The sequence below is a fragment of the Rhipicephalus sanguineus genome, chromosome 8 (assembly GCF_013339695.2).
Source record: "Rhipicephalus sanguineus isolate Rsan-2018 chromosome 8, BIME_Rsan_1.4, whole genome shotgun sequence".
Classification (NCBI taxonomy): domain Eukaryota; kingdom Metazoa; phylum Arthropoda; class Arachnida; order Ixodida; family Ixodidae; genus Rhipicephalus; species Rhipicephalus sanguineus.
Window position 1 is genome coordinate 31,151,949 of NC_051183.1, and position 12,152 is coordinate 31,164,100.

Consider the following 12,152-nt stretch of genomic DNA (forward strand, 5'->3'; position numbering starts at 1 on the left):
CATCATGTGCCCTGTGTTAACTACATGACGTCCATTACGTGACATTATGTAGTGTCGTGATTACGTTGCGAATTTGGCATCTGTGACATATTGATGTCGCCATGACGTGAATTCCTCACGGAGAAGGTTACGTGGGTTTTCGGACGGGGTTCTGCGAGAACTTCCGAGTCCCGCGAAGTCTCGCAAAATCTCGCGCACATCTCATACATGGGGGCGCCAACATACTTAAAGCTTTCGCCTTAGAAATGGTCTCTTATACATGCTGTGAAGGTGGTTGGCCAGCAAAGCAGTGGTTTCACATCATACGACTGACTAATGTAACGCAACCTTGAAAGATTGAGTAACGCGTTGCATGAAATAATTGACTACAAGCAGATTAAACGCACTGTACCATTGCATACATAGCGCTCTTCGGCAACCATAACTGTGTGTGCTTAAGCCATAGAACGCTCTCGAAAAACGGAGCGAAAGGCGCACTTTTTTCAAAGCTGCAGACGCAGAAGAGACCAGGCAGCGGGGGAGTCCTACGTCACTGCTTATTGCCATGGAGAAACGCATCACGTCGCAGCTCATAATGTCCCAGTTTTTAGCGGCGTATCGTAGCGTCTTAGAGCGTTATCTGTCGTCGGATACGAAATTTTTTCGGGATCCTAGCCACAGACAGCTTCGCACTAAACAATACTGTGGTCAACAGAGCGGATAATACGGCACCCACCCATTTTCTGTAGTTCACACCTACACCTTTGCACTCCCCTACAGTAAGTTGGATGATGATGCAGTAGCTTGTGGCGAAAGTTCAAGCTCAGGCAAACTTAGTGCTGATGCTGAGCCAGAACGTCATCAATAGTGAAAGGTTAGACTAACATGAATACGTATTACGTTGAACCAATACATAATGTCTAAACAATGACATTAACAAACTAATTACTTGTGTAACTTTCCCAAATGAACAAGGAAAAAGTATTTTTTTGCGAAATGATAATATGTATTTTATGCATAAACGTGAAACGTATAGCTGATCAAATGCCGTGTGGTTTAGGCAGCTCTCAGCACAACATTGTCGGTCTACAATCAACATAACTGCCACTCCGTTCGTTTACTCGCCAACATCAGATTTTCGGCATTGAACACTTATGCTATGCAATCCAGATGTTCTGCATTTTCATTGGTGTTGAAAATATATTCGGCACACCCGTAGCCACGCGCTCTCTCCGTAGATGAAACAGCATTTTTAATTCTTGATTATTACGCATGCTAGCCAGTCCTGTAATCAAAACCGAACATTGTTCCGAAATAGTGTACTTCTCAGAACGAACCCTAAACGTCGAGTATTCTTTAAAGGCGTTTGTTTATGATCAAAATTTCTTTGTACTAATCGGCCCTGAAAAAAAGCACAAGTATGACAAAAAGGATCCCCGAAAACGCAAACACAGCAGGCCAGAAGACTGTACGTGACATTGCGTACCTTCAAAGACTGCAGTTTTCACAAAGCTCTCGAAAGAAATTAAGAATAAAACAAGGCGGACGGAAGTCACAATGAATACCAATACAAAAACAACGCATTCCGTAGGACTACAAAACAAAGTTTCCAAAAGCACTCTCTGAAAATTAGCGGTATTATTGCTGCATATTATTTATAGTCCCTGTTCTTACGAGACCTGCGAACACGTACATTGAGGAAGTTCAGAAAATTTTTCTGCCAACGCACTGAAGCTGATGAATTGAGTTAATGTGAGATTACTTGACAATTACTTGAAGAGACTTGTCATGGATGTTCCAACATCGCATGCAAAGCTTGTCGAGGATATAGTCCCTCTCCACAGGTCCTGCCCTAAAACAAATAGCTGACTTTTGTTAGGTTGCAGTTAGGGATACTAAAATATGGCATTCCATTGCTTCCATTAATATGCTGCAAAGTTTGAGGTGAGAGGATGAAGCTACCATACTTCCAATGTAGGAACCTTGTAAGCCTTAGACGCCATGATGAGGAACCAAGTAAAATTTTCTGTCTTCGCAAATGCCTGTTGTATTTAAAGCGTGGCTAGAACTTCATCACGGAAAGTAACTCTAAGCGAAACAACACGTCCGTAGAATATCGTACGGCAATAATATCTGAAACACAATCGTGCCGTTTATATGTTGTGCTATTGCCACCGGATACAAGGTGTGGTTTGTCAAAAGAATGGCATATTTTAAGAATATGACTTGCGTGATAAAAGTGGTTTTACGTTGTTACGGCGGTCTGTATTTCACAAGTGTTCCAAAGTTTGCAACTGTTAAACAACCAGTAAATTGGCTGGTGGTATTTTAAAGTGATTTCGAAGGAATCACTCATCTTTTAGCACGTGTCTGAAACAATCAAAGCAGTCCCTAGTTCCAATTCTCCAGTCCATTACGTAATATATTTTCACATTGTTTACGCTATAGAAGGAAAATTGTGACACGAGTCAGAGCCCCCTAAGGAAGGACGTCTCTGCAGCGAAATCCAACACACAGAAAATCATACCATCAATAAAAGAATGTCCGTTTGGACGTTCACTTGTGCATATTAGCCACCATCTGAGCGTGAGTTGGCTCTTGTTTCAACTACCCAGGGCCGACGTTACGTCAGACCATAATTTTGCCTTTAAAAGCCAGTGTTGACGACGCACCTGGTAAGCTCGCAATGTGCACAAAACTACTACACTTAACAAAACCCGTCGATCCACTTCGTAATGCTTGGCTCAAAGCCAAAGAATGCCGCATAGAACTACTCGCTGACTGCTTCGCATGAAACCGATCCCCACAGGGCATGTGATCTGCCAAACTTTTATTTGGCATGCTTTCTTTTTGATAGGCAAGGAGATTTTGTGGAATGCATACGGCATCCTCGTCAACTTTTTTTTCAATTTGCAGGGATTCAAGCAAATTAAATGGATGCGATGAGGAACGTTTGCCTAAGCTTATGCCTACGTGGATGCAAACGAGTGCGTATTTACCAGCGGTCACTGTCTGAAAGTTTCCCAAGATTACTATGACGTAACTGGCTAAAATATGCAAGAACGAACCACAAAAATCATTTTAGAAAATCGTTTTGTGTCTTACAATCACTGCGATCTTGTATCTTTCGTAACAAATGATACGTCACACATTCATGAGCTACAATAGTAGCTCGTACTCTGGTTCCTTCGAGTACATGTGAGCAGTGGGGAATATCGAAAAAGAAAATATAAAAACAAACGTTGTTTTTATGAGTCAAACAAAGCCTTGTAGGAGCCAACTTTTGTAAGTGTGGATACTAAGGATAATATTAGAAAAGCCAAAAATGGTTTATAGGAGGACATTTCTTCTTCCGAGGACCTTGGTCGCATTGGTGATAAATTAGGTTCTCATATGTTTAGTTTGCGAAAAAATAAACGAGCCGATAAAGGGAAAGCCAAACGGCTCTTCGCTCATAGAAAAACAGAATGTCTTTATGTCGGTGCGCATTTATGTAGGGGAAACTTAAATAAACGTTACCTTTCCTATATCTAGTATACAGACAACTTCACTATTCAGCAGGTGGCAAAACGAGGAGATGCATAATATCTGCCACACATTGTTAAACAATACCTACCCTACATTGTTTAACACGTGGAAGGTATATACGACTATAACCATATTCACTAATGTAAGCAAACTACCCTGTAACGTCGTTTGACACTTCAGATTGGAAGCAGAATGTACTGCATGAAGATTGCGCTGGCCGCGGTCTACGTTGTTGCAGTGTCCGGGCATGGATGCAACAGTAAGTACAGTCTCGTGTAAGCATGGCGTTGAAACACGTCAGCGAACATTTTTTTTTGCAGTTACAATTTTTAATCTGAGTATTACCAACATAACGTGCATCCGATATTTTGTTAGCGCCACAGAGCAGATTCGAGCGAATACAATATCGTGATGTCATCTCGTTCTGTCAGTGATTTCTTGCCAGCGCTCTGAAATTCGTGCGTGCTCCTTCCACTAGGGTAACAAAAGATTACATGAGACTTGGCACGAAAGCAACAAACGCACGCAAAAGCAGCGAGGTGCTTTATCGATGAGCGAGTTAGGTGGGTAGACAAAGAAATGAAGACAACGCACAGCCATGTGCAGCGGCTTGTACCTAAAATGCAAAATATTCACAGGTTGCGCCCGCATAATGATATGCAAAATAGGTGTTGCATGGAAGCATTCGTGGAGCAGCTTACCCGCATATGCGTAAATGGCGCAGCAAGAACCTGCATGGGGCTATGGGCTGGCCCCTCGCGCGATGCCTAATCGATGGTCTAAGGGGGGTAACTTATAGAGACGTGTTAACTTTGCGAGCACGAATCAATTAAACATTTGTTGCGTGGCGCTGCAACCACATAGACCGGTTGTTGATGAGCATGTGCAATATTGAAACACACAACGAGGCAAATGTTAACATTCAATTTATTTAGGCGATTCGGACATATACAAGATGTCTTACCGTTATGACGCTAACCATTGTACGAGCCTCCGTATTACCTTGGACAGTATGGGGCTGTTAATGAGAAAGTTGAATAAAAAATGTGAGATGCTTTACAATTCACCGCAATCAAAATGCAGCCGCCGAAGCTGGGAATCGCAGTCGTGACCTCCTCTTGATGGTAAGCGCGGATGCCATAGTTGACATGACACCTCGTGAATGATACATGGAAGCGCTTCTGGTATACTAAGCAAAGATAAGCTAAACCTCTTAATTTACAAAGACACGCAGGCATACCAGTGCTTTAAAAAGCGGGGTTAGGTAAACAAATTTCAAACTGGGGGTATTTTTGTTTATTTTAGCAGCTGACATTGTCTATATTATATTGACTGACGTTCAAAAGAAACACGCAATTACGGGAGATTATCCGAATTATGTGACGTCAGAATGAAGCGCAAAATGGTGTTGTTACTTTCAGTTTCCATACAGAAATGCGTTTACAAAAGCTGGAAGAAATTTAAGCTTAGCAATAGAATACCGTAAACACTGAACCTAGAAAACAACAAGCAGGACCGCTGCATCTAAGGCTCCATTAAGTGGCTACATAGGCGAAGACATATGAGAATTATCCTTGGTCATAATAATCGTCACTTGTGTACGCTCAACCACGTAAGATTTCAACCAGCGTTTTCTTTATGACCACCTGGCGTCAAACGCTTAGAGACCAATCGACCTGAGAAATCTTTCCATTTCACAGCAATTTGTGACCGTATATGATCGAACTGCGCAGCACATGTTCGCGTATGAGAACAGGCGGAAAATCTAAATTCAAGGCTACCTGCCAAAGCAGCGAAATATCCTGCTTTTTCTTGGGTCACGCTGTCCATAAACCTCTAACACTGACTGAACTTCAAGATGTTGTGGAATAATGTTCATATGACCTCGATAGAAGCTCTAAATCGTGCGTTGATGGAAGACATCTAACGCAAGGCAAGACATTGAGAGCATCCTGAACATGCGATGCATGGGTGCTGCAAGTGTGGTCGCATTCCAACGCGGCAAATTACTGAAATTATTTAAAATGCTCCCGTTTTTCTTAGGATGGCCGTATTACAGAACAAAACTGCAACGTTTTATAATATACTGATATTATCGCGCTGTGCGATAAAAAGTTTTAAATTTCGCACTTCAATGATCCACGAACCAAATTGTTCTCTCGGGAAGTCAGTGAGAAACTAATTGTATATTGCGCTCGATTAGAAGCGATATTTTGCAGTACCGGATTTTTTTACCTTCGCCATGAAATTCTTGCAATAAGCACGTGTATACGAAAGCCGTACTGCTTTCAGATTTAGTGCGTCGCCTACGGAGACAATGAGAAACACAGGAAGACATGTGCAGTGCGAGCAACAAAGGCTCGCCTCAGGTACATTACAGAGTCGACATCGATTTAGTATAAGAAACAGTAAAAAATATATGAGAACGAGAATCGCAGCATTATCTGTTCGCGCAAACAAGGTCATCGTGCCATCAGTGGCCTTGGATAATATTCCGAACTTTTGATGTTTAAGAGGGTATTACATTTCTTGCTGCTCTCACCCAGCTGCCGTGGGTTGGCGGTTGCTTGATATGTGATTCATGTCGGCAAGCGGCCCGCAACAGACATGCTCCGTGTACCGTACTGGCCACTAGCCGATAGTGTACAAAGTGATGCGGCCTTCCGTAGCAGGTGATATACCTAAGCACGCATGTGTGCTAGTACTTAAACACGTCATTATGTGATTCCGTTCCTTCATATCACTTCAAGATACGCGTTATTGTTCTGTCGTTCATCATCGCCCGTGGATATTGTTTCGCTACAATATTGTATATACTGCGACGCTGTCCTGTATTCGTACTCACGCGGTAGTTCTGAATAAACCGTTACTGTACCATAATTTTTACAGCGCAGCTCTTAAGCACCCATTACTGCGTTGAGCGGCGTCGCCTTTGACATCAGCGTAACCAATAGAGCGAACGAGAACGAAAGAGAGCGAACGTGGAGTCTGTCGATATCCCGAGCCGCTGGCCTTTATAACCTCCCTTCTTTCCTCCGCCACGCGCGCTGGCCATCGGTCGGAGCTCGTGCACACGCACGTGTACTGCGGCTGGTCTTGCTTGTCGTAACGGGGCTGTCGGCGTTTCGCTTGGCTCGCGACGCCTGCAGTGCACAGAGTGGTGTGCGTAGCACTCGAACGTTGGAAATTTCTGAGGCAATATGTAACGAATGTTACATTGCTGCAACTGTGGATAGCCAAAACTTCAAACACAGTCGGCGTCGCCTCAACATAAAGATGCGCTCAGAATTCGCATTAGGCAGTATCGTAATCGTCCGTGAATGTTTGTTTTGGCCTTGGTTCTAAGGTTTGTGAAAGGGATTGTCATTATGACGTAATCGCCATATTTTTCATCACCATGTCCTTGTCAGCATTCCGCTTTAAACATTGTGCTCTTATCTTCAGCTATTCACCTGCATAACTTCCTCATAACGCATTCATCATCTGGTGGTTCATTCGTCGTTATCACGCCATCGTTGTAACTCAGTCATAATGAGTCATAATGACACTCTCGTTCTCTTGCATTCACCGCCATGTTGTCCTCGTAAACCAGAGGTTTTAATGTCACCGTTACAATTGCATCTTATTCGTGCAGTTCTTACCATGCTGTCGTCACCGAGCAATGGTTCACATCCGAGGGCCACAGTTCTATTCTGATCATTGTCGTAACGTTGCCATTCTCTCGTGATGGCGCCAATTCAGTTCCATAGTGGCCGTCAGTCGATGGCTAAGGGGTTGCGATGGTAGACTGCTCATCAAGACACGGGTTCGATACCCACCGGGGTGGTCGCCTTTCGATGGAGACGAAATGCTAGTGGCCCGTGTGTACCGTATGATTTCAGTGCGTGTTAGAAAACCCAGATAAGCAAAGTTATCTGGAGCCATCCACTAGGTTGTCTGTCATATGCTGAGTCACTTTGGGATGTTAAAACCATCACTGCAGCCAACCTACCAACTAAACAATAATTTTTTCAGCAGTTCCATTATGATCTCCAATTTCCTGGGGGTCCTCTCATTACATGCATGTGGCTGATTGGCGCAAAGAACATGCCGTATTTACGTCAGAAAAGAAATCTGAGAAAGTAGTATATAGTCGTCGTTTCCCTGAAAGTGTATCGTGCATTTGCATATATATTATCGGTCGCTACAAACGCATCTAGGCAGGCGAAGCGAATAAAATGCCGTACTGATACCCTTTTGTTCACACAGCATGTTTCCAATCATTGTTGTGAAGCAGATGGCTTGTAGTTTTGAAAACTGCGCAAGCGAATTTCACCTTGTCCTCAGTAAAGGCAGCAGTGAAGCTTTCTTTATATCGAACAATGGGTTTCCTGTCCGATATCAAGGTACACATGCAGAGACTGCAACCTTTCTCGCAAGACAACCTTGCGCGCCAATATGCGGCATAGTTGATCTTGGGATTCGTTGTACAGCGACGTACCACGCAAAATGCACCAAATAACGCTTGCTCTAGCAGCCCTTTGCATCGCGGTGGTAAGAGGGAACAGTACATGCCCCGGTATGTGCACTTTTCTAAATCATTTCAAATGTTCGTGTATTGCTGATGACGCTGCAGTCTTAAACCTCAATGATGTGCTTGCCGATTATAGGTCAGTGTCTGATGCACTTGGTAATGCTACTTAAAAAAAAAAAAAACATCGATTTGCGGAAGCAAAACGGCATCTATTTTTGAAAGCTCGAAAATCGCGGAAGTGGTGCTCTTGCGCTTTCCACAGCTTTGCATAACTAAGCAGGCAGAGGTGTTCGAACTTCCTTAGATAAGCATTTAATGCATACCGATATCATTAGGAAGCTGAAATCGCAACAGCCACGGTTTGAAGAGAGTCAGACGTTTCGGGACCGATTCGGTCCCTTCCTCAGGGGGTGACTCTTATAGCAGCTTCCTAATATCTTCTAGCTTGTTGTAAGCGTTATATCAGCTTCCCAATATCTTCTCCCCAGCCAGACAGATATCTGTCGAATCTTTAAATTTAAATACAGATATCATGTGATGCTTATTATAAACAGCCTTCTTTTCTTCCCTGAAACAAAGCCTACAAATATTCAGTTGGCATGAGCAGAGCAAGATTGCGCATTTTAAAGTCAACGAAATTAACTGTCCACGACAAACCGAATGCTAGAGTAGGTCCGAGAGAAAAGTAACAATAGACATCCCCATAATGTGGAAATTCTCTAATATGATTCTGGGAAATGTTACCACTTTCAGGCAGCACCGAAGTCGTCTTATTTTTCAAGCAATCATTTTAGTTTGACACTATTTCTTCCAATACAAACTAATAAATAACTATGGTGTCGCAACAATTCTCGTGATTGAAATCAGTAGGATTTGAATAAGGCGGCATAAAAACCAGGCGTAGACAGTGTGAAATGAACTGAGGCTCAATGCAAGAGAGTATATTTATAGCGCAACAATTAGTTACCTTTTTTTAGTAATATCATAGCTTCCTGATAAATAGAGAGAATATGAAAGATGATAAGAAATATGGTTATCTGTGTTGTCATTAAGAATTAAAATTTGAACAAAACAGTTGTTTTTGTCGAAAGTAAGGAATAAAGGCCACATAGGGCAGTGCCAACTGTAACTTTTATTCACCCGAGCAACATATCGAGTGCACATTATTAATGGAATTCACGAAATTATGAGTTCGCATGTAATTTCTTGCATGTGATTTGCCGCGTACGAAGAAGTGTATGTTACAAATCGTTAGAGGCGAGCAGGGCAGCAGCCAAAATTCAAGCATGACAAAATGTGGCGGAAATTCTGGGAAAATTTTGTGTTGCGATGCAATGAATGAATTGTTGTATCACGAGACCCCAACTCGTGTGTTGCTGGCGAGGTCCATGCGTCGGGCGTGAAATTGTTTAGTGAGTATACGTCGAGAATTTTGAGGGCGTCACCTTTCCACTATAAAGCGGTGCTTGGTCGCATGTGCGGGCATGCCTTTAACGTATCGCCGAACGAGTACTTGGATTGGTCTCACGAGCTGGACGATTATCGCTATAGCGAAATTCTAAATCGCCGATTAGGCGTGCCCACCAAGCAGATGCTCAATGCCACAGCTCCCGGGACAGCATGTATAAAGATGCTTGCTTTATTCGAGTAGACGTACAACTATACAACGTAGATCACGCGAATAAATTTGAATCACCTGGTCATAGGAAATAGCAACTCTGAATAGTTGATGCATTAGAATGCTTCGAAGTAATGTGAAACTAATGTGATGAACGATGCGCTTTGAAAAACAACCTAGAAAATAAAATGCGGAATGTTTCCACCAAGTTGCGCACAGCTTGGCAGAGCGAAGCTTATTGATTCTCCGTTCGTCGTGCTGCAGCACGGGAATCACAATGCCGGCGACGATTGGATCCAGCGTGCTTGGTTGAATAAGCGGCAATGAAGAGGCGGCGACGGGTGGATTAATAATATTAATATCTGAGGTTTAGCCTCCCAAAACCACGATATGATTACGAAAGACGCCATAGTGGAAATTTCGAACACCTGGGGTTCCTTAACATGCACCTTAATCTAAGTACACGGGCCTGAAGCATTTTCGCCTCCATCGAAAATGGAACCTCCGCGGCCGGGATTCGGTCCCGCGACCTTCGGGTCAGCACTCGAGCGCCATAACCACTAGACCACTGTGGCTGGGGACCGCGGATTCGAAATACGCGCAAAGCTTGCCACTCTGAATGTGTTGAAATTGCTGTCCCTTAGCCACGGTGTAAGAAACTTTGGCGGTTGCTATGGCGACGGCTCGGCGGCGGTTGATCCTCAGCGGTGCGGCGGCTTGGATATTTTTGTACAGGTATGGCGCAGCAGAAGTTTCATGTTAACGGATGTATCACTGCCAGCTTTAACAGGTCCGCTCTTACAACAGATGGACAGATCTTCGCTCAAGCAGCAGTGGGTTGGGGCTAGTTGGTTCATTGTCGCACTGGTTAGGAATAAGAGCGCCATGACACAGGGACAAAAAAAAGCACAGTAGACAACTTAGAGCCGCGTCAACTGTTCGGCCACAGCATAACGCTTTTAGCGTCTACTGTGTTCATTTGTCCTTGTGTACTTGTGTTATTGCTTTCTAGCAAGTCCGAGAGGGAGAATATAATCGCTGACTGTACAGGCTATGAAAAACATAATAATAGTCGTAACCAGCGCACATTGGGCGTGCACCACGTGGGCGTATGTAACGAAGAATGTAAAAAGTAGCACGTTTCATGCAAGGTAACCCTGCATACGCACTTCAGTGGCGACAGTGAGCCTATAGTTAGCATGGCTGCCAACCAGTGAAGAAAGGACACTTTCTCAAAGCAAGTAACATTGTAAATTCAGCCTTTGAGTCTTATTTCTTTTAAAGCGGAAATATTGAGGCGGAAATATGACAATGTAAAGCGGATTGTCTCACGGCATTCGATTTCTTTTTAGCAGCAGCAGCAGCAGCAGCAGCTACGCGAACACAGCTGAAACATTTATACAGCAACCTGTACAGCCGCTGTATGCCTTCTTCGATTTATTTTCTAATATATTGTTTTCATATGTCCAACTTTCCCGGGCGCCGATTGCCAAAAACAAAGAAAAAAATCCGCCGCTTATATTCCCAAACAGCTGCAGTTATATTCACCAAGGGCAAAATTTTCGTGCTAGACAATGGAAGCGAGCGACCTTGAAATTCAGCAAGAACGTCGTCCAGAAAAAAAAAACGCCAGGCCTGCGAGCAATGCGCAGCAGAGGCACAGTGAAAGGGGAAAGAGCGGCATTTCTAGTGCCCGTTGTAAGCTCTTTTGGGGTTACTAATACAAGTACACAAGCAAGGTACCCACTGCGTCATCAATCATAATTTGGTGAAGTTGGGAAGCACCCACTACGTTATTATTCGTCATTCTGCGGAGAGGCGAGGTACCAGCAACACATCTGTAAGGCATTATGTGTACTCTGTGGATGCGACGGCTGACGACGATTAAGAATTATGGCTGAGGCCTTTGTAATGGGCTGGAAGCTTTAAACGACCCACTAGTTCCGCAATTCGCATTGTGTGACGCCCGGTCGTTATTTCACTCTCCCACCATGTTAATAACGTGCGTTAACGTGAGAAAGAGAGAGGGGGAGAACGTTTTGAGACCCTGAGGAACTGGATCATGGGGGCCTTATGGGCTCTCTCGGCAACCAATAGAAGTGCACTTGCGAGGAACCCACTAGGCTATAAATCATTATTTTTGTGAAGTAGTGAAGCAGCCACTATGCCATTTTTCGTCATTCTGCGGAGAACTGTGGTACCCGCTAAACACCTGTAAGGCATTATGTGCACTTTGTTGATGATGTGCCTGATGACGATGAAGAATTATGGCTGAGGACGTTGTAATGGTTTGGAAGCATTTTATCGTCGATATTTTATCGTAGTTGTTACATCACTTAGACACAACCATGCCCTCGATAACGGTCCTTGTCTTGGCACATGTTTTAGTTCCACCGCAGGTAGAAGACAGAATGCGTGATGGTGTTCCTGAAATATAGAAGGTTCTGGTTTGATGCATCATACAACAATAACGAAGCTTTTTTTCTGCCTGCTTCTTATAACAAGAAAACTTCC

The 12,152-nt window shown here is 43.6% G+C and overlaps 1 protein-coding gene across 1 annotated transcript in view; it reads left to right on the forward strand.

Annotated features, from left to right (window-relative positions):
• Nucleotides 1-3,630: 3,630 nt before the first annotated feature.
• LOC119401652 (zonadhesin-like) overlaps nucleotides 3,631-12,152 on the forward strand; it is an 83,366-nt gene continuing 74,844 nt past the window's right edge. The window contains exon 1 of the mRNA XM_049418814.1: nucleotides 3,631-3,766. Within this exon, the coding sequence (XP_049274771.1) occupies nucleotides 3,700-3,766 (67 nt within the window). The 5' untranslated portion in view covers nucleotides 3,631-3,699. The remainder of the gene's footprint in view (nucleotides 3,767-12,152) is intronic.